The sequence below is a fragment of the Pelecanus crispus genome, chromosome 27, assembly GCF_030463565.1.
Source record: "Pelecanus crispus isolate bPelCri1 chromosome 27, bPelCri1.pri, whole genome shotgun sequence".
NCBI lineage: Eukaryota > Metazoa > Chordata > Aves > Pelecaniformes > Pelecanidae > Pelecanus > Pelecanus crispus.
Genome location: NC_134669.1, coordinates 2027563 through 2054403, shown reverse-complemented (window position 1 = coordinate 2054403; position 26841 = coordinate 2027563). Strand labels below are relative to the sequence as shown.

General features: G+C 46.8%; 2 protein-coding genes across 5 annotated transcripts; both read right to left on the bottom strand.

Moving 5' to 3' along the window:
- Positions 1–208: 208 nt before the first annotated feature.
- Positions 209–4964, bottom strand: DSN1 (DSN1 component of MIS12 kinetochore complex). The gene is given in 12 exon segments (XM_075725135.1): positions 209–297; positions 376–463; positions 566–713; positions 835–906; positions 1102–1161; positions 2126–2213; positions 2586–2658; positions 2860–2933; positions 3368–3709; positions 4158–4239; positions 4241–4378; positions 4953–4964. Coding segments are annotated over 12 exon segments (1266 nt in total).
- On the bottom strand, positions 4454–18815 carry PBX4 (PBX homeobox 4). Of its 4 annotated transcripts, none has more exons than XM_075725195.1 (9): positions 18610–18815; positions 15015–15088; positions 8350–8591; positions 7803–7993; positions 7356–7491; positions 6951–7107; positions 6644–6750; positions 5763–5862; positions 4454–5327 (listed from the first exon to the last, which is right to left on the bottom strand). In XM_075725195.1, exons 1-9 carry the CDS (start codon positions 18813–18815, stop codon positions 5233–5235), a joined length of 1308 nt encoding a protein of 435 aa, XP_075581310.1. In that variant the 3' UTR covers positions 4454–5232. The 4 variants fall into 4 exon arrangements, with proteins under 4 accessions (XP_075581310.1, XP_075581309.1, XP_075581312.1 ...); XM_075725194.1 differs by having other exon boundaries at positions 4454–5325; positions 5776–5862; XM_075725197.1 differs by lacking the exon at positions 18610–18815 and adding an exon at positions 17807–18360 and having other exon boundaries at positions 4454–5325; positions 5776–5862.
- Positions 18816–26841: the final 8026 nt, after the last annotated feature.

Genomic DNA, 26841 nt, shown 5'->3' with positions numbered 1-26841 from the left:
GCTTCCGCCCCGGGAGTGGCGGAGCCCCGCCTCCTCCCCGCTGCTGAGCAACCATTGGGCGGCGCAGATTGCGGCGATTGGCTGGTATGGCTTGAGCGACGTGTGCGTCGACCACTAAGCGGCCTTCAAAGGCGGAAGCGCGCAGTGCTTTTTGAGTCTCTTTATTGAGAGCAGCACCGACAGCGCGGCCCGCAGCCCCCCGCCCCGCTCAGCCGTCCGGCGGCTGCGTCTTCCTCGGCGGGGCAGCGATCAGCTTGCGCACGGGGGAGTTCTCCAGCTGCCGGAAGGTCCTCGCGGCTGGAACGGGGGGGGGAAAACACCCGTTAATCCCCGGTAACGGCGTCCACACCCCCACCCCGAGGGACTCCCGCTTACCGAGCTGCTCCGACAGGCGCCGGAGGTACTGCCGGCTGTCCTCACTGAAGGCCTGCAGCAGCTTCACTGCTTGCTGCAGTTCGTCGAGCTGCAAAACCAAAGCACAACAACAACAAAAAAAAGATGAAAAATGGCTAAATCCTTACCAGGGGTGCAATATTTGTCCCTCAAACAGCTGAGACCAACTCACCACAAGCTCCATACAGCTCAAGACCTCGCCCTGGTCATCCAGGATCTTCTGGTAGTTGGGTTTGCTGCTGAGGACTTTGGCCTGAGATGTCTGGAGGTAATTCTGAGGCTCTGCCTGTCCTTGATTCCTCTTGCATTCCTCCAGCTGCCTGCAAAACAAAAGTCATTTATCTGTTAGGCAGGGCTGACAACATCACCTGAAGCAGGCCTTGATGTTTTGTTTTCTTTTCAAACACCAAACAGCTGGGGGTGGGGGGTAACAATCCACACCTGGACATTTCTTCAGCATTTTCCTGGTAGCACAGTAAGAGCTGATCCCAGGACTGACACTCAGCACTGAACCTGCAGAGCGAGAGGAGGGAATGGGTCTGTATCCCCCTGTAAAGCTAAACTACAGCACAGGCTCATAGGAGAAGAAAAAAAACCCACAAACCAAACCAGCTGAAGAATTAAATACACCCAAAATACCCTCTAGGAAGAAGGGTCCAAACCCATAGCAGTGTTGAGAGTTTTGATCGTGCGCACAGCCGATCTTACCTGGCAATGTACTCCTTAACTTGGGCTACTGACTCATCCAAAGCCGAGTCCAGCAAAATCCTAAAGCACAGATACAAGGGAGATGTATACATTCCACACGTACATCACAGAGGGCTCTGGTGCCTGTTCGGTGCTCGGGCAGCCGCGCTGAACGCTTAGAATTGCGGAGCAAGAAAGAGAAAAGGCATCTCGATCTCCTCAATAAAGTAACACCTCCTGAATATTCACTGTACCCGTTGTCCCACGATGGCACCAGCCCCAAAAAATCCTCGTACCCACAGGCAACGGGGTTACTCTCTGCAAATTCAGATGACTGGGCAGGCCGTAAAGCAAAACCAGAAAAAGAGAATCATGAATGATAGAATGGTTTGGGTGGGAAGGGACCCTAAAGCTCATCTCGTTCCTGCCACGGGCAGGGACACCTTCCACCAGCTCAGGCTGCTCAGAGCCCCATCCAACTTGACCTTGAACGCCTCGAGGGAGGGGACAGCCACAGCTTCTCTGGGCCACTTCTTCCAGGGTCTCACCACCCTCACAGTAAAGAATTTCCTCCTTGTATCTGATCTAAGCCTACCCTCTTTCCATTTAAAATACACATACCTGTGATTTTGGTATGTATTTATTCATTTAATAGGTAAAGTCTTATTTGGTCTGTCTTTGAGTCATGAACCACTCCCCTCTCCAGATCGTGCACAGGTACAAAGGGATAACAGAGTGGTTTCTTTCCCATTTAAAAGTTTCACCCCCCTAAAATCTGCAGAGTACATCTGCACATTGGCCTTTCCTCGCTGATTCTGCTATAGTTGCCTGGATGAGGGATGCCAGCTAGTTAAAATGTTGAAATGAACCCAAAGCATTTTGCCACAACTGGGTTAGGAAGGTTTCTGCTGGCAGGGTGAGGTCCTCGGACCTGGCAACAGATGCATTTTGCGGTCAGGCGACCCCCTTTTCCCCTGCTTCCGCCCCCAAAAGCGGTAGGGCTCACTGCGGACGCTCCGCAGGGACGAGTTCAGCGAGTCCTTACCCTTTAGGGTCTTCCACGCAGCTCTTCAGCGTTCCGTCGCGTTTCAGCTTCTGCATGTATCGCTTCAGGTCTTCTGAAACCGAGTGCACTGGAGACGAAGACAAAATAAAATGGGATAACACAAAGCTCGTATGCACTGCCTAGAAAAGTAACACTGAGAAATGAAGCTGTTTCCTAACCTGCAGATACTGCAGATATCAGAAGGCATTCTAGTTATTACTTAATGCTGTTTCTGGAAGAATAACTCATCTCTGTGGCCACGGTTTACTTCAGTGTGTCCATTTGCCTTCCCTCACAGAAACCATGGTCACACACGGCATCTTAAAAACATCATTCCCACATTTTTGGCTGCACCCACCCCTTCTAGAAGACAGCTAGGTTGATTTGGGGAGGGTGCTAGGCAAGGGCCAGTATTTTTAAGTTCAGGATTACCCTTGCTGCCGCAAACAGCGCACCTTACCGTTAGCTTTGAAAGCCTCAGGGCTGAAGCCGTCAGTTTGCTTCAAGATGTGTTCAAGCTTCTGTGCGGAAAACTAAGACAGAAAAGAATGTCTCAGCACCCTCTCCCGGGCTGTACGACAAAGCTTGTGGGAAGATTTGTTACTGAAGGAGAAAGGAGTCCCTCCTCCCCACGCACGTACTTCACAACTCAGTTATATAAATCAGAACGTACGTTTAGTGGCAGAAGAAAGGCAAGAGAAAAATAATGCACTTTTTAAAAGAGAGGACCTTACCTGGAAACTGGACAACAACAGCATAGAAAGCCGGTCTATCTCTGGCAGATCCAAGCTAATTGATTTGCTTAATTCTGAAAAATCAGAACAAAATTATTTAAGAAGAACTAAATTCACACCAAGCTGCAAATGGCTGGAATGTTCCTGAAAGACACTAAAAGCTGTTGTATAGGAGTGCGGTTTGCAGGATGCGGAAGGAGCAGGGAAAAGAAAGAGAGTTCCTAACGAGGAAAAGTCACACTTAAGGCTCAACCATGGAAATAAAAAGGCAGAGACTGCAAAACGCTGGTCGACACAAGCCGTTAACGCAGCATCTCCTTTCATCCTCAAGTACCTGGACCGCTGAGATCGCTGCCAGCACGGACATCAGTGGCTACTAGTTAGAAATAATGCAGTTAGACTGTAATTACCCTAAAGGTCGTGCCATGAAATTAAATTTCAACTTGCTGCAGGCTGCCCTACAAGTTTCGAGAGAGAGACTGACAAAGGGAAGAAATGGAGCATGTACCAGTGACATCTTGGTGAACAGGAGGCAGAGATTTTCGGCGTTTTGTCCCCTTCAGGCTCGAACGACGCCAAGAGCGACGCTTGGCTTGAGGAGTGGTGACGAGCGGTCTCGGGGACAACTGAAAAGAACTCATATGGTCTTTCCTGGGACTGCTTCTCCAGGGAGACAGCCTCTTGGGACTAGGTGCGAGGGGGCTTTTCCTGAGGCTGGGACTTTTGTGGGATCTTTTCTTCACAGCCACTCCGGTGGTCTCACAGGGACTAGCGTTCTTGCTAACAGCAGTTACATCAGGTGGCTTTAGGAACCGCTCAGGATCCACTTTCTTCTCTCCAGGCTCGGGATCTGAGAAAACCAGACATAATCAATGTGTTAGCAGGGTCAAATGAGAGGAAAGGGTCTTTCCCAGGGATTCAAAAGCACCGAACCTGTTTTTTTGAGCTTTGCTTTCTAGCTCGGAGCAACAGTGAGGTGCAGCGGCTGCATCACCGCTTCACAGCCCCCCACGACGGCCGGTGCCCCCGGTTCTCCGGCCCACCACGGAGATCCTTCTCCCGGGACGGCCCGGGGGGGGGGGGGGGCGATGCTCGGCACCGCCCAGCCCTCCCCGCTCCCCGGGCCCGCCGCCCCTGGCTGCCCGCGGCCGCCCTTACCTGACGCTGCCCCTTCAGCCGCCGGGCGGGCTCCACCGGGTACACGCTGAGGGGAGAGGGGGGGAAACCGGTTAGGAGGCTGGCAGCGCGGCCTCCCCGCCGCCCCTTCAGCCGAGCCGGGGCTCCCCCCCAGCGCTCACCTCCTCCTCCGACCCGCCAGACGGCCGCGGCGGCGCGGCGGCCCCGGAGCTCCCCGCCGGTGGCTCCTCCATGGCGGCGGCGCGGCGGCCGTTGGGCGCGGGGCAGGGCGGGAAGGCGCGGCCGCAGCCCCGCCCCCCCAGCAGGCGCATGCGCAGAGGCCGCCGCGTCCCGCCCGCGCCCGGCTTCCCGCCCTCCCCTCAGGGAGCCCCAGCGAGGAAAGCTGAGGAGAAAGGCAGGAAGGGGGAAGGAGGAGAAAGGGTAAAAAGAAAAAAAAAAAAAGAAGGAAAAAAAAAAAAAGGCTTTGGAAGTTTATTATCTTTGATAAAATCTCAACTGAAAGGGGCGGACTGTGTGTTAACAGCTGCAGAAATGCACAAAAACCTATTCTCCATGGGGAGGTCAGGTGGGTGTGTTGGTTTTGTGGGTTTTTCTTTTTTTTTTTCTTTTTTTTTTTTTTTTTTTTCCACTAGACATTAAATTAGAATTACGTGGAATGACACAGGATGGAAGGTCCTACCCGAGAGCAAAGTCCAGTGAGAGTTTTGGTAAAGCAACCTTCTGATTAATTAGCTCAGAATGAATTCTAGTTAAGAAAAGCTTATTTTCCTATACAAAATTACAATACAGAGAACGCATACAATTACAATACAGGGGGTTTAACTGTTAGTAGCTATCAACTAGAACAGAAATTTCATAGTAAAAAACTTTATGGAAATTAAAATAAGTCAATTTTCTTAAGCTGTAAAACTTGAGACAAACGCCAAGTTCTAGAAGAGACACTTTCAGATTCTTACCATAAAATCCATATTTAAAAAAATGAATTTGGTTAGGAAAATGAAGCAAGTTCTTTTAAAACAATTTCACATCCCAATGGGCATAAGTAAAAAGAACTCAACTGCGTGAGGCTGAGAGGTAGAGAGGTATCATTGTAATCACAATCTTCTATTGGTTCCAGGGTTTTTTCTGAGGTAATTAGCTGTGTGTCAAGTTGTATAAACAATAGTATTGGCAAAAGAGCAACACTGACAAATTACACTAATGACCTCTTTCCTCTCATCGATAGGTCCTAAAAACTTAATTAGACGCATCCGAATTAACACTTCCAGGGTCTCCAGCAGGTGAAGTGATTGATGAAGGGGTGGTAGCATCCTGCCAGCTGCCATTAGCCTGAAGGGGGAAGAAATATATTGTTTCATTAAATCTTTAAGAAACTACTTGCAGGCAACAAAGCGTGCCTTTGCATGTTTACACCTTACAAGCAATGGTGCTTTTGAAAGGACATAACTATGTATCGGCTCTGGCAAAGCACAGTCCATGAATATCCCATAAAACCTCTTCCCCTCCCCGCAGATTTTACGGTGTTACTCTTATTCCTAGGGCCATCTCCTTCTGGCAAGAATTAACCGAGGTGCACAAATTTTACGGTGACCCAAGCCAAAATTTTAAATCGAAGTCTCTGGGAGGGAAAGGCTGGTGTATTAAACTACATGTTTTCCAGCTTTTTCCTCTCCCCACATCAGAGATGTCAGGGGGAATAAAAAGTCAACATTTATTCACAGATCATTAACGGCTCTCAGGCAGAATGTGTGTTTCTAGTAATAGCTCAGCACATCTTACATCTATGCGCTGCGTCGTATACAAAGGGTTCCCCACAATCGTGTCGTATCTTCCTGTCTGGTGTATGACATGATGTAAGGAATCCATCTAGAACAAGATGTCGCGCAGTGAGAACGGTAAGGGGAAAAAAAAAAAAAACAGTCAGGTTAAAGAAATGCAGTAGTACGTGGTATGTATCTATTGGGCCAAAAATTCTTTAAACAAGGGGTGGGTTTTCTTGCAGGAAGACAAGTTTTCTTCGCAGTTCTTGCTATTAACTGAGCTATTCCTAGCTAGTTCATTATCAAGCAAAATGAGAGCCTGGTATCGTGCCTGTCACCTACAGCTTTCATGACAGAGGAACAAATTTGTGTTCAAAAAACAGGCAGAGGTGGCACTTGGGGACATGGTTTAGTCTAGTCTACCCTTGATTGGTTTAGTGTGGACTTGGTGGTGTAGGTTAATGGTTGGACTGGATGATCTTAAAGGTCTTTTCCAACCTAAACGATTCTATGATTCTGTGCAGCTCAGATGGATTCAGGAATTCAGCAGAAAGCTTAAAATGAGTTTAACAATACTGTTAACCACAACTCCTAAGCAAAGTTCTACTTCCACGGAACAAGACTGACTCTAAAATGACAAAATACTGATTCATTAATGTAAATTTAAAGGGATAGAAGAATAGCAGGAGGTTTGGAGCAGGGTCAATTAGAGCAGGTTGCTCAGGACCACGTCCAGTTGGGTTTTGCGTATCTCCAAGGACAGAGACTCCACAATGTCCCTGGGAAACCTGTTCATACTGCTTAAAGGACAGAGAAATGGGATTTTAACATGTATCTTACTGCTGAAAGTATGGGGTTTGTGGGTTGGTTTTTTTTCCTTTACTGACCTGCGACTGCACATTGGCTCCCACTGGGGAGCTCTGGTAGGAAGTCAATGACTGCAAGTTTATAAACGAATCTCCGGAATTTGTCATCTTAAAAGAGCCAGAGGAAGCTGGAAAAAAAAAAGAACGTTTTAATGAGAAATAAAACCCACCAAAATGGTTCTTCAATTAGTATTACGTTATTTAAGTTTAAAAAAGAAAAAGAAATCCTATGACTGTTTCAAACACCAGTATTCCATGGTACTAATTGTCACAAGAAATAATTAGAGACTTTCAAGCAGATGGACTCTTCACCGGCACGCTCACTCACCTGAATTTGGTGTAGACGGAGAATTTGCCTGGTTGCCTTGAGCCACGACATTAGTTGCATCCACTGCGGTTTTTGCAGCATAAATATTGGCTTCTTCTTGGAACTTCCCCATGTTTTTTTTGTATCGAATTCGTTTGTTACCAAACCAGTTGGAAACCTGGAAACGTATATAGCTGTTAGCATTTGATCAAATTATTACATTTTCCAGTCTATTCAGAAGTTACCAGCAAAGGAGATGTTTTAAACTGGGCTTCAAGCAGAAAATACCTACTACTAAACCCTTCAGAATAACCTAAATCCTATTTAATGTACTGGGAACTGAAGCCTGCTGCTAACTAGGGGGGAAAAAAACCCCATTGTTCAAGGAAAAAAAAGTCACTTAATTCCAGATAAAACACTTCATACCTGTGAAACTGTGATGCCACCTTTCTTTGCTAGCTCTTCTTTGGCCTCTTCACTGGGGTAAGGATTACTCAGATGCGAATAAAAATACTCATTCAGTACTTCTGTTGCCTGTTTGCTGAAGTTACGTCGTTTACGCCTATAAAAATATTAGTTACTCTTATTTAAATGGTGTTATAGAGTAGATCGGCTAGAGTACACCGTTGGCTTCTCTTTTCCTCTAAAATACATTTGGTTTGAAGGAGAATGTAAGAATTGAGTGGAATTGAGGAGATGCTCATGTCAAAGTACACCCTCGGCAAGTGAAACGGGTGGTGAATTCTTAATGTTTAAACTACATCAGCACTTGGGAATGACAGACTTGAGATTTCTTACGCGATCACTGGCATCGAGCAACAGAAGAAGTTCAGGCTTAAACATCAGTTAGGGCGCAGTTGCGTTTTCTCGTACCTTGCATCAAGAAAGCGTGAACGCAGGATCATTACGGCCTCGCACGTGCTCTGCTTCAGTTGCATCTGGATGGTGCTGAATTTGCCGTGGATTATGTTCACCATGCGCTCTATTTCTTTTGGCGAAATTGGTCTCGTTCTACTCTGTTCCCTAAGCAGGTTCATAACGTGGGTGGTGAACTCGCTGCAGGCCTGAAAATACACACATTTGTATCGACAAACAATAAAATACCCTAGAATTCGCTTCCCCAACAAGAATACATATCCAAAAAACTTTAGAGGAGTTTGCATGTTTCAGCTTTACTCTATTTACTCTTACAAAACGGCAACACAGATAAACGAGACATTTATTATCTTTACTTTGATGTCCAGTCCCTCTACCGTCACCTTACTTCTGTAACACTGAGATAAGTTTTCAACTGGATTTGATATCCTCGCGTTCACCTGAATTCATTATACTTCCTGTTCCGTTCTTAAAACCGACACCAAAGGAAAAAACGGTTATTTTTAATTGAGATGATAAAAACTCTTCCATGCAGAAAGATCACCTGTTCATATTTCTCTAGCTCAGAGTGGTATATCTGTCGGATCTGTGACAGCTTGGCCCTGTAGTCAGAGTGTTCAATGCTATTGTCATTTGGACAGCCACCTGATGTTGCTGCTACAGCCATCGGTCCTCCTCTTCCTCTTTTCTCGGGCCCGGAGACACCCTCTGCCAGCAACATGTTATCTAGTCTCATTAGTTGAGCATCTGGGGGATCTTCCTCCTGAATACCGCGAATACTTAACACTAGATAAACATAGAGAGGGAATCGAAAGATTATTTCCGAAACAGGAAAGAGCATCCACTTCAATTCTGGCAAAGCATTTAAACACCCTTCAGAGGTTTTAGCAGCTCTTGAGTTTGAGGGGAAACAAAAAAAAAAAAAAAAAAAAAAAGGGAGCATTTAACAAAGCCACAAGGCAACACACCGAAACAAACAGGATGCTGTTCAGATTGAGAAACACCAAAACGTAAGGCGAGTTTTCAAATGCACGCAGCTAATAAGACTACGCGGGGTCATACTAGTTTATACTACATTTAGAAATTATTTTAGCAGTCTGTAAAAATTAGAACGCGGTTCTTACAGAGCAGACGCCCCCGTATCAGCCTGCTGCCTGGCTCCTTGCACGATCCTCGACAGTGTTCAGCACTAGCTTGTGCAGACAGACTGCGGTGGATGGACAAAAGGCCCGAGCCACTGGGACAACTGCTCTGCCTCTACGTCCAGGGACGGAAATGAACACCACACTAGTGTAAAATCCCATCGGAATCTGTACACAAGGCATGAGTTTGACCTCATCCGCTTTATATGCCAAGGCTACAACTATGCTGCACAGCAGGCGGCTACAAACTGAAGTCTTATCAGTGCTGAATTTTAAAAATCTATTAAAATCTATTTAAAATCTGTCAAAATCTGAAACAACACTGAAAAGAAGCACCGGAAGCCCGTTTTGTTAAGCTTATATTCAACCCAGATTGCAGCAGTCTGTATGCTCAGATCATTCAAGTTTGATTCCAAGCAAATTTCTTTTAAAAACTTTATTTCCCAATTTTTTTTGACAATTTATTATGAACATCCTCTTTTAAAAAGCCTAAGAACTCACGAGATATTGACTCAATACAAAAAATGCCAACAGCTTTTTGGCTTTTAATTTGATTTTAATTGCTAGACAGTTTTAGTTTGATGAACAGTTGGTCTCGACCTTGTGAAGCTACAAAATTCAAATGACCTTTTCCAAATTGCAATTGGCAGGTTAACGGGATATTACGTTCCCTACCGAAGACAAACACAAAAGATCTCTTGTTATGCAAAGATTCTAGTGTGAGGGCGGGAGAACAATGTATATGTACAGAGACATTAAACATAGGCCTTTATGATAATCTTCAGCATTTTGTAGGCAAAAGACTAGCTCGTCTAAAAAAAACCAATAGTAATTTTGAACACACAAGCAGCCTAAACTTACAATCACATTGCTGAACTTAATATTTTGCAGGCTATGCAGAAATTACTACACAATTCTGAAGAAGAGCGCGCTTTGGAGTGGCTGCAGACCTTCGCTCCGTCACAGCAATCCAGGTCTTCTCCAGAACATCCCCAGGCTTTTTGCAAGCGGAAAAAGGCAAGGCAAAAGTAGCTAAAACGTAGTACACGGGTAACTGTTGAACTCCAGCTAAGACAACAATGAGGAAAGCGTTGACTATTTTAAAAGTTAGTGGTTTTTCTAACTCATTAAGGAATTAAAATGAATACCTTTTCAAAAAAATAGACCATCTACTGCATACACCCTTTACTGAGTGAACATTACAAGAAATGAAACAAACACAAAAAAGGGGATTTTTGTATTTGTTGGTATTTTTTTCTTTTTAAAAATCACCAGTTCTCCTTTTTTCCAGAAGGGCTCGCAGCGAGTTCACCAGTGGCCATTTGCTCCTCAGTCTTTTTGATAAAACTCACGTTAAACTACTTGGACTGGCAAGTGTAGATTTGGTAGAACAGGTATTTTGGTGTCACCTTCTTATTTGAACGTGCTTCTGCCAAACGTCTTGTTATGCACATTATGATGCACAGCAGAGTACCTCGTGTTGAAGTCAAGCTCCCAGCTGCAGCTTAATTTTATGTCAGTTGTCTAATTATGGTAATTAGACATTAGTTATCATCAATTACACATAAGCTCATTTCAGGTTGACTGCTGAAAAGCATGTATAGAACACCTTCCCCGTCTCGAGGGAAGATTCTGGTTAGCTGGCCCTAGTAAGTCACAAGAAACTAGAAAGGAGTTAACCATCATCAATGTATCGCAAACTGCATTTCCAACCCAGTAGTTCAAACTTGTATTTAATAAACTCTCTCAAAGGTGAACAGACCTAAGAATTGATCAGTGCAAGAAGCTTGGCCTGTCCAACCCGCTCCATCAGGCTGATTTTAAACTTCTGGCATAATTGCATCTTAATATGTGTGGCAGCTAAAACACGAGTTTAAAACTCACTGCCAGGGATGTTCTTTTCAAATTTAAGCCGTCATCTCCTGGAATGGATACCTTTTGCTTCAACTTTATTTTTGCTCCTAGCGTCTTCACCTAAAGATAACATTTGTACAGCTCATAAGTTATATCAGATTCACTCAAAACTACCTATTCGGGGAATTCACAACTCTGCTGCAAGTAGCAGCCCATTCCGATTTCCAAGTACAAGAGCTGCAGTTGTTCATCTACCAAACTTCCAGAGCCGATAATCTCAAAAAACGGCACAATGGAGAGCAAAAGCGTTGCAGCTGCAGGAACACTGCGCTCACACCAGGTTCTGCAAGTCCCTTTTGACAGTCTGGTAAAAACAACTCCAGAAGTACATGCCATACCACTAAGAGTTTTGTCAGGGTAGCTGCATCTACCCCGCGAGCTTTTGGTGTGCTCTGTGGGTCAGCCGTCACCCATTTCTGCGTACGGTCCTGAAAATTACGCCCGCAGGAGTTGGCAGTCTGCGTGGCTTCTGGAAGAACCAGATTTCATTAAACAAAAAGGATTCCAAAGGAGAAAAAAAAAAAAAAAAAGAAGTTACCACAATAAAAAAAAGCATCTCAGTCAACACTGACTCGTTACATCTGCCTGTCCTTACACGCTGCTTACTACCTACTGGCTCACAGCGCCTCGAGGAGAACGCTTCGCTAGAAAGCTTCTCTCTCTCAGCAGCCTTTTGGCCATCAAATTTTTGAAGTTCCCACAATAGTTTCAGAACACACGACAACTCCATTAATACTCAAGACGCTAAAAGATGGGAGTAATGGCGTAGTTGGTGTTTTAAGCGTGATTTCGAAAGTCCTTGCGTAACGGGAAAATCCTTCACACTTAAATCCTTCGCAATCCATCACTTTTATGGGTGTTTAAGAAATACCCTACACTGCCTTAAAAAGCCCGAAGGGTCACTCGTGCCAATATGATATTGTGCATTCTCTGGCACGTCACCTACCAGATATTCATCAAATAGGTAAAATAATTATACTAAGCAAAATGAAATTCCCGTCATTTCTAATTAATCTTTAATTAAAATACATCACAACCTAAGGTGCTGAAGCCTCACTCAGTATGCAAATGCAATCATTACAATATATTTACATCTCATTAATTAAAGATTTGCAGTTCTGTAACGAACTGTACAAGATCACCGGTACCAAAATAAGTGATGCACACTTTGTTTAGACTTGCTTTCCTTTCCAGATTCTCCTCCACGGAGCAAGTAACGCACGGTAACACACGACAGAGCAAGACCAGCACGATAAATGTGCCTACTGGGTATAGAATATACAACATTAGAACCAAAACCTGCCGTATTAGGGCCAGAAATGAACAGCCCACGCTGTATGAAGTATAGAATACCTACACAGAGTGCAAGGAAGTAGGTGGTTGGGTCCTGGACCTGCACCCCTCCTCGTCCACATATCAGTTTTTCCCAGATGACCCCATCACCTCTGTTACACTTGCAAATATTTATCCTATAACTCATGCTAAATACCAGCTCCTGATGTTTTATTCAGACAGAAGGGTTTCCTCGATTTGACAGTCCACAAATCACACTGTCAGGTGAGAAGACAGGAGCGTATTTTTTTAATAACAGGTCACCTAAAGCAACCACGAACCCCTTAAGACTACTTCTTAATGCTCCCATGCACTATCAAGCGGATTTTTCACCCACAGGAGACACCCCATTTTTCAGGTAGCAGTCCTCCATGAGGATACCAGCCTCCTGAGCATCCCACTATAGAGAATGACATCGCTGTTGGTTTAGCTGGTCTGAAAGCATTGTCAGAGGAGAGCGCTTTCTCCAAATCCAAGACAGTCTTGCACATTCGTCGGGGGGGAGAGAGAGAGAAAATGGAAACAGAAGACAAAAGCCAGCGGGGCTCCGAGGAACGAGACTCGGCTACGTAAGAATGTCAACAAACTCAGCACAAAGAGAAAGCGTGTTCCTCGGCCACGCCGCTTGCCAGGTTTTATAAGCGAATGAAAAGGTACCCGTTGAATTAACCTAGCCGAGTGCCAGCACGGTGAGGGAAGGGCAGAGGGCTGCAGCTAGCAATGACAAGAAACAATAAAAACTGGTACTCTGTGTTACGATGCCGCAACAAACACGTTCCCTACCGCAGGCCAGGAACGCAGAATCGAAGTCACACCGCACAGCGTATTCCACAAAAGTGGGCAGAAATACACCTTCCCTGCCCCAAGGGGCCTGAAGCTCATCACAGACTAGCGTCTTCCTAGCGTGGTATAAATCAGCCGAAGAAGAAGAGCTCTGCAATTTACTATTCAGCACCAAAAGCGTGCAATCTTTAACACTACAGATGTTTAATTCTGCCTTTAAGATAGAATTATGCCATGTTTGAATTCATGCAGCTTGAATCATATCTGAAGTGTAAGCCAACCAGCAAAAACCCTATCTGCTGCACAGATTAAAAATGCTCCAAATGCTTCTGTGAGTGCCCCAAAAAAATAAGCAGGCTTTATTGGATTAGATGCCTCCTCAGATAGCTACATATGCTCCAGGCAGGTATTTAAGACTTGAAAATAAAATATCTGTTTTTCCCATAACTGGTCTAAAATTTAAAAAAAAAATCATTGGGGCTGGGGGGCGGGGGGAAACAAGGCTTGAACAAAATATTAAACGTGGCCAAATCTATTTACATTACAAAGAGTCATTTGTAATTTCTTTTTAATTAATAAACACGATTGGGGAGAATTTTTCGGCACCTTTCAGCTGGCTGCCCATTGCAAAGGCGTACGGCTTATCCTGAGCTATTGTGAAGGGTACTAGCGCTCCAACAAAGAACGAAAGAAAGATGGGGGGGAGGGAGGAACATGTTTAAAACTGATTTCCGAGCTAGAAAAGAAGCTTGCGTGCCTGGGTCACAAAGAAAGCCCAAAACCTTGTGCTACAGTATGTCCAGGCTTTTGTTTGCTTGAAGCCATAACATCTGCTCCCCATAATTTAAATAAGGAATAGACGGACCATCAGACATTCAAAAACCTACGAGACCAAACCAAATCCAGCATAACCACGGTATCGGAGTCTGTTCCTGCAAGCGTATTTAGCTCAGAGAAGTCACAGTTTCAATCAATAAAACACAGAAGGCAGCTTTCAATGTGGAAAAGAAAACCAGATGCAAGACCCTCTTTAAGGACAGCAATCCTCAAAGGCCAGACAGACATAAAAGCACACCCAGACAGCGCACACACACTTACGACCGCAACATTTCTCTTCAGAAGCAAACCGCTATGGTGAGAACGCAATATATGCGCCCAAACTCTCCAGAAATGAATGTGTAATGTCTGCCTCCAAGCTGCCTTCGGTGACAAGAGCACGGCAGAGGACGGAACTGTACGGTTCCTCGCTTGGCAGTACAAGGAAGAACACTGCAAGTTTCAATATGCTTGTAGAAAAAATAATACAAATGTAGGTTTAGGATATTAAATGTTAATACAACTAAAACTTTTTAAAAAAAAAAGAAAAACGCCACCATTTTAGTTACCTACAATGAAAGCAGTTATTCTCTAAAAAAACCATCAACATCCACTATAGTTTACAGAAATGAGACATTCAAACAATACTGCTTAAGTGTTCATGTATGAGCATAGACTGGGTGATTCAAAATCGCAATCCGTTTGCCCCCAGCGCTTCTGCTCCTCAAAGAAGGCTGCGTGATCACCAACTCCATTTCCTGCTACTTCTGTGCTTTCCAATATCCCCAAGCGTTCTGCCTTACTGTCTCTTTTTCTCCATAACACAGTTATTTGTCAACTTTGAACTCTTACTACCACCACAATTTTGGTACCAATTCCTTAAAGGAAAAAAAGAGCAGAACATAGCAGGATTATTCAGGATTCTCCAGGTACGTAGTCAGACATCAAAAAACCCAACCTATAGATTCTTCACGTACACGCAACCAAAACTTGCTTAAATAAATAAGCAGCATTGTTTTCTCCAAACCTGCACACAGCGAGCGTTATAAAAAGCACATCAAAACAATTTCCACCTTACAGAAGACTATTAAGCCAAAAAAACCAGCCTCAAGTTGTAGAATCTATCAGGAAAAATACAGGCCGCGTGAAATGAGAGCGGAGCTGATGACTGAACGTGGGGGTTTTGCAGGGAAAGCTGAGGCCAGAAAAGACACCAACGCACCTGTTTTCTCCTTGATCTCACACAGCACGCTGAAAAGAGCGGGCTTCATTCTGTGGCAGTTCAAGGCATGTTTTCTGAAACGGAAGAAGAAAGAACGAGTGAACGCCAACAGGAAAGGCCGAGAAAGATGCCAAGACTCACAGAGAACTGGATCGCGCCTCAGTAATAGCAGGTTAGCGCATGAGATTCAGAAAGAAATGTCCAAGTTCTGGTGATGTATTTCATTTAAGAGCCACGCTTGGTCATCCCTAGGAGCAATGTGCAGGCCTTAAAATTCAGAATTCTGCGTCGCTTATAGGAACTGTAAGCACCTTCAGTTCTACCAAAAGCGTATTTTATATATGGGAATAAAAAGTTGCTTCTTGAGTTAGTATGCTCTATAAAATCTAATAATGGAATCCATCCAAAAGGTAGGGGAAAAAAAAAACCCATGGTGTTTTTAGAGCATATAGATCCCGAACAGTAGGACCAACACAGTGTACAAGCACCACTCACTGGCTCGCCCAGCTTACACAAGTGGCCACCTGATCCAATGAAAAGCAGATTGTATTTAACAGCATTTTAGTACAAGTTTTACCACACGTGCTAATTCTGCCTTTTTGAAGCTCTTCCAGTGTTTGCTGCCCTTTTTTTCCCTCCTTCTCACCAGGAAGAGACAATGTTAATTATACCATTAACACAGAATCCATCCTACTGTCTCATCAAAACAAAGAATTACATCTTTTGCTCAGCTGAAAACACACTTGAAGCGTGGTGAGCAGCCTATAAAAGCGGGAGCTGAGATTTCCCATGGAGGGCGGGCGGTGTTTTTACCTAGCCATCGCGGATTTTCAAGGGCAGCCAGCAGCTAGGTGCCTAACTTCCGCTGGGAGTCAGTGGAAAGAAGTTGTCTAGCTGCAAGGTACGCCTCGAAGAAAGTCTCTTTTGCTTCTTGTGACCCCGTTCATAATTCAGAAATAGTATTTAAATTGCCTTCACAGCTAGGTTTCAATATGTTTTTTACATAAATACAAATTGGCCTTCCTTCTTGCACGCCAGTCACTTCTCCAGCTCTTGGGAACGGCACAAATCCAGGTGCTCGGCTTCCGTAGAACCCGTAACACTTACAGCGACTGCTGAACTGCCAGCGAATATCAGAACGCACGCTTTTAACAAAAACCGCAGAAGCTGATGTCGATCGGCCACTTTCCTTCATGACACAGCCAAAAGAAGTATAAAACCCGTTCAGCTACGGAGATGTTTGATAATATCAACCCCAAGACAAACAGCCTGAGAACAAAGGCAGCTGAGAAGACAGCCTAGTGGAGTCTATTGTCCTTGCCTGATGAGGGAAAAAACCGGAGGGGAGAGAGAAAATGAATTCCAAGCCTCCAGACTGTGCTCTCCACCCGGGTCTAAAAAGCGGTGTTTAGGTACAAGGCAGACCCAGAGATAATTGCGTAATTAATATGGCCTCTAACTCTCATCAAGACGACTAAGGTGATAACGTAACATGTTTCATAGCAGCGGTAAACTCATCCTCGGCAGATTAATTTCCTGTCAACGAAACTTGGCACCCAAGTTTTCAACCCAGATTTTAAAAACGCTCCTTGCGTGCACGGAAGGAACCCTCTGACATTCACTAGGTGTGAAAATAATACACACAGAACACCTCAACCTGCATTTTTAATACAAAAGAATAAAAGTAATCCCCAACAAATAAAGTAGTTAACGCCGTGTTTCTGAGGTGTGAGAAGTCCCGGATCCCCCTACACGTCCCCGTATCGCTTGTGCGATGGGTTTAACCAGACTTGAGTTTTACTTTCTCAGCAGTCCGTCCTCTTAAGGAGGGCTACCTAAACCCAACAAACTTCTCATCCAGAAGACAAAAAGCTTCTTTTATGCAAATATACGTGAAAATACACCAAAGGCGCTTTAAAATTTGGGGGGGCCTTCAAAGCTTGCTGTGCTTCAGGCCAACTCCGACAGCATTTCTAAGGCAATAAGCGGAGTTAAAGTAATTTAGTTTAAACAATGGTCAGGCCATTTTGCTAAGCCCATTCTTCAACTCTTACTTGAAACTAAAGCTCCCGGCAAATTTATTCTGCTCAAAATTATCTTAAATAGGAGGTTGTGAGAGAAAACTGCAGCTTTTACACAGCATACAGGCAAATTCATGCCTATAGAATCTATACAGGAGCTGCGAGTGGTTCTTTCTGAGATAACAGCGCCAGGTAGAAGAGAAAAATGTAAGTTTTGGTAAGAAGCAACAGTCCTACACGTGAAGCAACAGTCCTACACGTGACCCACAGCACGCACCGCTCACGGATCTCATCGCCCTACAAGCTGCAGTTCAAAGTTACCTGAAGGAGTCGACTTTAAACCCAAATCGTGACACTCTTAGAATGCACAGTTTTTCCTTATATCTGTATAAATCCGCTCAACTGTCAGAAATCTGCTACCTGTCCTCCGGCACGCCGCTGCCTCGGCACGCCAGCTGCTGACGGCGCACGATAGCGACAGGCGTACCCAAAACCAGCTCAACTTTAGGCAGAGATTAAAAAATGAGTAAATAAACAAAAAGGGAACGGTTTTATCGGCACGGCGGCAATCGCCGCGATAGGGAAATCGGGGAGTGGGCAGGGAGGGCCGACCGCGCGCAACACCCAGCCGAGGGAAAAGCCGGAGGAGTGGCACGGCGTTAACCGGCCAAAAATCAAAAAAAGGCCAGAAAACCATTTTGCTGATTTTTATAAACCCGCTCTGTAAGTCTCCACCTTCTCCCAAACCGCCTCATGGCGGGGGCTGCCCACCTCGCGCACGCCGAGGAAGCAAGGCGTGTAATTACGTGTAATTACACCGCGCCAATCAGGGCCAGACGCAGCTCCGGGGCATGGAGAACACGCCAGAAGATGCCGAATTCTGCTGACTTCCAGGCTGGTTTTGCCATGGAATTATTTACATCCCAGTGAAGTCAAGAAGGCAGGGAAAGAACGAAGGGAATTCTTTTTTCCTTTAAATAGGATTCGAGAGAAACTTCTTGATGGTGGCGGAAAGCCCTCCGAGCCCGCTGCGCCGGGAGGGGCTCGAGGGACCCCCAGCGCCTCGCGCCTTCCCTCCCCAGCAAACTTTGGCCCTCTACGGCAGCCGCCGCTGCGGTTTTCCCGTTCCAGGCCGGCGTCGGGCAGGACAATCCCGTTTCCAGCGGGAATGACGGCTGCAATTACATCACCCGGGCAATCTCTTAATGCGGCGAGGTGGAAGGAGAGTCGGAACATTAATCCTGAGGAGCCCGGGCATCGTCCTGGCGTTGGCTGTCGGAGCTGCCGGGAGCCCGAGCACGGAGACGCCGGGAACCGGGGAAGGACCGTGGAACTTCCCGCCTCCGGAGGGCCCCTGCCCCCCGGCACCCCCCCCGCCGGAGCCGCGGCCGGGACCGCGGGACCGCTGCCCTCCGCCTCCCCTCGCCACAGCCCCGGTAACCACCGGAGCGGCGGGGCCCAGCGGGTGCCCCCCCCCCGCGCCCCCACGCAGCGCTGAGTCACGGCGCGGGAAAGGCGGCCGGTACCGAGCGGCTCCGAGCCCCCTCCCGCCCGGCGGCCGGGCCCGCCGGTACCTGGCCTGGGCCTCGTCCAGGCTCTGGTCGGTGATGGCCATGATCTGCTGCAGGACGTCGCCCGTGTCGTGGTGCGCGGGCGGCGGCCCCGCGGGGGGCGCGGCGGCCGGATCCCCGGCGGCGGGCGGAGGGGGCGGCGGGATCGCGCCGGGCAGGGTCACCCCGGCGCCGTGCGCCGCCGCCAGCAGCCGCGACGGGTCCTCCATGGCGGGGGCGGCGGGGCCGGTCCGCCGCGACGGGCAGCGGCCCCGGCGGCTCCCACACAACAGGGCCCAGCGCCCGCGGCCCCCCCCGCGCCGCGACGTGCCCCGCCCACGCCAGGCCCCGCCCACGCCACGCCCCCCGCCGCCAGCCCCGCGCTGGGTCCCGGCGCCGCCCGCCCCGCCCCGAGCGCTGCCCCGCGCTGCCCCGGGCACGATCGGCGCCGCCGTCCGCCCCTTGGCCGTCGGAGGTTGCCGGGGAGCCGGCGGGGTCACACCCACGCCGGAACGTCAGCGCGCCAAGCGGCCATTTCACACAACTCCACCGCGATGGGGTACTTGGGGTTCCCCGCCTAACTGAGCCCGCATTCGCCCAGGACAACAAACAATCTTAACGCGCAAATACGCATTTAAGCGCGGCGCGAGGACTGTCCAACCTTAGTGATTCCTAGTTTTACTCGTTAAAAAATAATGCAGCCACCAAGCCAGGAAACGTGAAATTAATTATGACTCTCCCCTTAACTGGTTTAGTGTCAGGTGAATGGTCTGATGATCTTAAAGGTCTTTTCCAACCTCAACAATTCTATGATTCTGTTCCTTGCCCAGCCACCATCGTTTTCACATCCACCTGATGTCAGGCCAAGCATTGAACAAGCGCAGTACATCATCCCAATTCTCCACTTTTTGCACTCCATGAGAGCAAAATTATTCAGATCAATGCTAACGGAGTTTCATCACTAAGAAACACGCTTGATGGAAGAATCAGACTATATATTTCTTTGTTACTAATACAGTTCACAGTTTTGAGTAACCTGAGGAACCTCTGTCACCTCTACACTGATTTATTCTGCCTGGCCGCCACTAAGCTACGGATCGTCTGAAACACCAATGCCACGAGTACCAAACGGCGCCGTAAGCGCCGTCAGCTGGCAGCACAGGTGCAACCCGGGCTCAGGTCGTACTCGCTCATTGCTTTGCCACCTTGGAAAGACACTTCAACATGCCTGTGCACGGCTCCGAGCACGCCGAGGCTTCCAGAGCAAAGCTGCTGCACATCTCGTGTGTTTCCAGCTGAATAAGGTTTGCGGGTACAAAGCAGTGCAGAATGTTACTTTTTATAGAGGATCACACAGACAGCTTTATATGAAGTTTGGGTATCTTCCTAAACTGCTATTTTGAAGTTACAGCACTATAGCTAGACCTAGGGTTGCCTTAAAATGGAAGTTAAAAAAAGAATAAAACCTCAAATTCAGTTTCTGTATTTAAATGCTTCTGTGCTAGCACAGAGCTGACTGCGCCAGTCATTGTTCTTCACCTCTTTCAGCGTTTTTACATCCTTTTGCAGCTGCGTTTCAAGTAGAAGCATCTTCCATGCTCCTGATTGCTACCAACCCAACAATGCTTGAATCTTCACCTTGCAGGCAAGGGTAATTTAACATTCAGTGTTGCAGTTTTAGTGCTGTTTAAGATAACGATATCAATTCTGCAAATATGAAATATCTCATTCATCCTCCAAAGGAGGCGTACGACATTCATCTTCCGCTTCAGAACACAAAATCCAGGTTCGACCCCTCTCTCGGATGCCTGGTGGCCAGGTCTGGGTGTCAGGCAGGCACATCGGCTTCTTTGGCTGCTCAGCAAAATCTTTGTAAAGAAAACATTCCCTCCTAGACAACATGATGGATGGTGAAAGTGCTGCAAACTGACCCAGAGCTTCCCCTCTGGGGACGTTCCCAGCGGAGCGAGTGCAGCTTATGGGCAATTGCTCAGCTGAAGTAGCTCTGCTCTGACAAAGTTAAAACACCTTTTCTGTTCCTCTGCGGCAAACACAGTGATGGTCCTGCAAAAAAGTTGACTAAAAGCAGCAATTATGGTAAGATGCAGGGTCCTTGTGACTCTGGAAGGCAGCCGGGCACCTCAGGAGTCCTGGCGAAGCCCGGCCAAGGTCCCCTCTCCAAATACAAAGCAGGGAAAACTTCTCCTCCCCTGTTTAGCTTATTCTCTCCCCCATAACACCATGTACCTCTTAAACCCGCTGACATCTTCAGGCGCCTCTACAGCCATAACCAATGCAGAGTCATGGTCAGAAAGTCTTTGCATAATGCTATTCCCTGGGGGGTAATTGTTGTATTTGGACAAAAAAAGACAAAAATTTGTTTAGAAAATTCCAAGAAACTGCTGGTATCAGTAAACACAAACATGTAAGTACCGAGTTCCCAGAACTCTGCTCACCTCCATACAGATCATGAAATCTTGTTTCCAGGCAGAGCATTACCATTCTTAGTATTGGCGCATTTATTGATTGAACTGACTGAAGCTTTAAATCAGAGGGGAAACAATAACCACAGTAACACTCTCAATCGACCCGATCTTGGTATATTTACCTCTTTTTTTTATTATTGTTGGGCAGCATTTGGACCAAAAGCAGCATTAAGGCCCAGAAACAGAACAGCTTCTTACTGCTTTATTTTTATGTGTACCTATGTATTTGTGTGTGTGTGTGTATATAGAGAGAGTCCAATTTATGGTTATTAGGAAGCTTCAGTGCTAAAGCAACCCTGGCTTTGCATCTCACTGGATTTGGTTCAATGCCTGCATGGCCAAGCAGCACTTGTGCTCACGCTAATACTTTCTGCTATCACCACCACATTAGGGGATTGGCAGCAAACTGCGGCTTATTTGTTAAAATTTCCAAATATGAGCATTCAAATCAAGCTGTAGCATTTATGTATAAGGAAAACCAAGATTATTCTGGTTCCAGAACCCAGGTTTCAATATTTTGCCTTTGTTATTTCAGGTAAGATATCTTAGCTAAAACACCTGTGGAATAACACAGAAAGTGTCCTAAGCGAGGGACAGGTTATTGGAAAGGCACCAGGGCAGAAACAGGGTGGGGATGAAGACAGGAGAGACAGAGCAAGGCAGGGACGAGAATGACAGCGACAGAGGCAACAGATAAAAGCTGCGAGTCCCAGGGTTGTGGCTCGGCTCAGAACAGCCAGCCTTCCTCCTCTGTTATCCTAGCTCACCAGTAAGTTGATAACAATGGTGGTATTTATCCTGCAGCTTTAGATAGATTCTAGCACGTCACTTTTTAGCAGAAAAGTTCTGCAGCATCCAGCAACCTTCCATTTATTCCAACATAGCACCGCAGATTTAGGCCTGCCTTTACGAGCTAGAAGTTCCCTAAGACAGTGACCCCACACACACTTTGTGACATTGCAAACACACTTTTTTTTTTTTCCCCCCTCCTCAGGTTTTATTTTAAGCAGGTTCTTGCATAGAATGCTGGGGGCCAAATCCAATCCCAAGTAACACCCATTAAGACCCTGAAGGAGGCAAAACCTGGCTCCCTGCCTTCACACTTGTCAGGTTTTCACAATGAGGGAACTAATTTTCCCATGTCACAGGGCTGAATGTTTATGACCCTGTGGCTCCAAGTGCTCTGGGAATGCTGACTGACAAGATACAGAGCAGGCGCTGCTGAAAAAACCACTGTATTCCTCAGCCCTTTGCTAAAATGATTAATAAACCATCTTTTCTCATTCACAGGCTGACTATAGGGGGAAAGGGAGCTGGATTAAAAGATGACAAGAAATTAAATTGTCTCGCAAAAGTTCTTGCTGATGCAGCCAAGGGAACGGGGAGAGCTGTCTCCAGCTCTCTGATAAATCGCCCTGTGCATTTCGATTGGAAATGGACTGGGGTATAATTAGCAAGTGAATTCTCTCCTGTCAGCACAAAAAAAAAAAAAAAAAAAAGGGGGGGGTGGGGGTGGAGGGGAAGAGTTCATTTTCAAACTAAAGCCAGGACTTCAGATGCCAACTGACAAGTTATAAACTGAGCCTGAAGCCCACAGAGCATAAATTCACAGGCAGATACACCCCCACGGTAGTCTGTGCCACATCTCTGGGCATTTCCATACCAAGAGCTACAGCTCAAAGAAGTGTTTGTGTTGTGACGGGATTAAATCAGCTGCTAGACCCGAGATCCCTGCTTTTGCGATGGGAGGCAGCAGCACACAGAAATTATCATCTCCCCAGCAAGAAGCTTGCATGGGCCCCAGCTGTATTTCAGAGTTCATCTGGACCAACAGACTTCTTTGTCAATGCCTCTGTCCGTAAGATACGTAAATGATATGTACATGTGTGAAGATACCTGCCCACTACACCTGCACGCTGTTCATTCGTATGGGAAGAAACACTCGCCTTGCTCTCACATCTATGACTGTCGCTTGCTGGCGGTGTCCTGTAAGTTGGAGCTTATGAACTTGGCTTCACGGATCAGTCGGAGGCTTTGCTCAGCCCCAAAAGTAACAGGGAAGTTGTGGGAAACGGGCTCCACTGCCACGACTAATGTCACCCAGCTCCTAGATTCGCCTACCGGTGACGGCATGGGTGGCACAGCCCCGCCATGGAGCCTTGAGAAGTGCCAACAGGAGAGCAGGCTGACGGGGGGCTACGCATCCCCCCCTCTCAGGAGAGAAGGGGACATGAAGAAGCATCAGGCAGAACAGGAAAACACATGGCGAAAGAAAAGCTCGGCTTGCATTGCCTCCCGGCGGAGGAAGGCTAGAGCACGCCACACAACAGCTACCCGCAGCCCCGCAGCACTGCCAAGGTTTTCCTGCCAGTAAGGGGTCTCGTGAGCTACTTCCAAGGAGAATCACACACTCACCATTTCAAGACACCACTTGTAGGGATCTCCGTGGGCTCGGGATTGCTGCATCCCACCGTGTGTGCAGTCATACCGTTCCTGACTTCTGCCTGTGGTTGTTCATGCAGACGTTCTGCAGCTTCAACCTCGAGCTGCTTACGTATCCCCCGGCTACCGCTGCAGCAGCCTCGGCAACGTCAAGCGCTGTTGCAGCGGATGAAGGCGACTGCACAGTCCGTGCCTCAGACCATTTGCAACACCGGTGGCACAGATCACGCCCATCGATACCCCAGGGATTCCCCATCCACACTGAGCTGGGATACTCTGGCATTGGCCTCTGGATTTGTGAAGTGCCTCCTGGATTCGCCATGATCTGCCTGGGCTTCCAAACACTGATGGGTTTTACTTTGATTTGGGCTGTGAACTAAGTTGCTTCTTACAGCCAGATTAAGGAAATGGTAAAATAAAACTGATCTAACACCGAAAGCCGCATTACACTCACAACAGCCCATGCCAGAAAACATCAAGATACAAGGATGCATCTTTGATCTCTGACTATTTGCAATAAAAAGTGCAGTTTCCCTGACAGCCAGAGAGAAAATAAGAACAAGCACCACTTCAGTGAAGGTCCCCAAGGCATGGAGACAGCAAGGGAAAGAGAAAAGCAGCCGTGCCAAAGGCATTTCTGTTTCTCTGTCACCATATAGCACAGCAGCCAGTTGGCCATTGGTATCTCCAGATCCCACTGCTCTACCATGCTGCATTACTCCTACCAAGGCAAAATTGGGTGGCAAGCACTAAAAATCAGTTGGGTACCACCAAAAAAAAAAAAAAAAGTAATTTTGTGATAGATTACTATACCAGAGCAAAAACCAGCATGCAAGCTCCTCTTCCTGGCTGGTGGCACTGAAATATAGATGAGCACATGATTATGAAACTTGGGAGGAAGAAAATCTCCTGCTGCCTTTGGATGTTCTTCCCATGCAGGGCTCGGGACACCAAGGGTGTGATGGGGACACTGCAGCATTAGAGACACCTACAGGCACATTCTAGTATGATGCGAGGAAAATCTGAGAAGTCCTAGGCACGTTTTTTCCAGTTTGTATTCCTTGCTTTCAGGGAGCAGAGAAAAACCTAGAGAGCAAGACGTTCTACCACGAAAAGGGTCGACGCAACGCAACCAAGCGCTCCTTTCCAGGTGCAAGCCTAGCAGAAGTCAGCTGAATGCTGCCTGTGACCACTATGGAGGAAACCGAGGCGAGATCTGTCAGGAAATGGGTGCGAACCACTGAAGGACAGTTTTATTTTACCTGCTGCGAGATGCAGGCAAATCGGAGCCCCTCCTTACCTCCTCCTTCTGGTGCCTGCCGCGTTGTCTGTGACAGTCACAGCATAAGGACAAAACCTGGTCAAGGCCACCAGTTAGAAAAGAAGCATCTTCCAGAAACTCTGTTTGAAGCTGGGCTCAGGGCTGTAACAGCTTTCAGATGACGTGAGACACGGGTTCTTCTCACTTTTGCTCGCAGAAGCTACGCTCGCATACTGTGTGAGAGCGTGGACTTGTGGAACCCAGCCGCCGCTGCTACGCATTGTGCTTTTTACAGAAAAGCTTTTCACAGAAATATCACAGGAAGCAATTATTACACCGTTAGCGTGACCTTTCTTAAATTAGCTTGGCTACACACACGCCAATCCACTGCAGAGAGATACCAGGCTTCACTTCACAGCTGCATTAATAAAAACGCGTGTCCCAAGCCAAGAACTCCTCACCCCGTACAAGCTCCTCGCTGCGCGCCGCTTCCTCGCTGGCCTTCGGCTGGGGGAGCACAAGGCAAACATATGGGTGGGCTCCAAAACTATCTACAGCCACCACACAGACCAGGGGCCCCAGGTGTCACACCAGTCATCCTCGCACATTAAAAATAAACTCTCAGCCCCGATATGCCAGTATTGCCCACAACTCGGAAAAGCACAGCTGACTCCAAAAAAGCTTGACTTTTGCACTGGCTGCACTTACAGTCTAGCAGAAACTTTGATTTTAATTTTCCATGTCTCAGTACATCAGAGAGATGATGAACTGAAGTTTAAAAACAAAGAAAAACCCACTGTCATCAGCTTCCCCTTATTAATCTCACTTCCCCTCTTACTCTGTCTTTTCCCTTCCTGCAGGCTGGGGCTTTTTTGGTTGGATTTTTTTTTTTTTCCTTCAATAAAATAAACCTTCAGAGTCCATCAGTCCCTACAGTATTAGTCTCCAGTGCTACCCTCCCCAAAAACCACACCAAAATCCATATTACTTTTGGCAGCAGCTTGCTTCAGGAATTCCAACCAGTCAGCAAGGCATGACCTCTCATTCCTGGAACCATACGGCCTATCTTTGATCAAGTTGTGTGTTCTCACTTGTCCCACATTTGATCCCTTTAAAATAGTTCCTAGGTGTCTCTTCCTTCCTCCCACCCAACACACAATAAGTCTAGAACAAATCTCACATGCTTCAAAAAACAAAAAAAACCCCACACCCCAAAACCACACCCCCTCCAAAATTTCAGCGAGATTTCCTCTTAAAAAAAAAAAAAAAAAAGCTCGCTCGATGAACCCAGCAATGAGCCTTCAAAGGCAGTTTCATACTGTTATTTAAAAAAAAAGGCAGGGGGTCTGCTCAAACCAAGAAGAGGGATATTGCCACATTTAAGCTAGCCACACCATAAGCTGGGGATTGTGAAGTAAAAAACAAGCTATCCCATAAACCTGGCAGCATCCAGCTCTGCATACAATGATAAAGTTATACTTAAGGTCTTCTAAGCAGCTTTGGGAAACGAACATGTAATCGGCTACCACCACACCCTTTGCTGCAGCATCTTGTTTAGGACAAAACAGCGAACAGAAAACACAGTGCAACGTGGTTCCTGCCTCCATGTAGTTAGACAAGGCTTTGTGTTTCCAAATAAAACTAGAAAGTAAAGTCATGTGGAATACTGAACAGCCTAAACCCCTCCTCTTTGCGATGCATGTTCTATAAACGCCATTTATGTCTCCCCCCTCTCCCTTTCCCCATCTTCATTGCCGGGAGGGCTGTTAAAATCCTCCTCCCATCTCTTCTGCCTCATTGATTCTCCATTTCTTTTCAAATCTCACTGAAAACAGCACTTTCCAGGCTAGTTTCTGTGACTCCTAATTTCCTGCTCTCTCATCTATTACAGCCAGCTGGAAACAAGAAGAAATCCACAGGTCCCAAGTCACTCGGGAAGAGAAATCTCCCTGAAGAATTCCAGGCAACCCACCTCCATTCCTGATGGATGCCAGCCATCACTCAGAGACAAGCTCCATTAAAGGTTTGGGACTTTTTTTCCCCCTTCCTCCTTACGCTAATGACTTG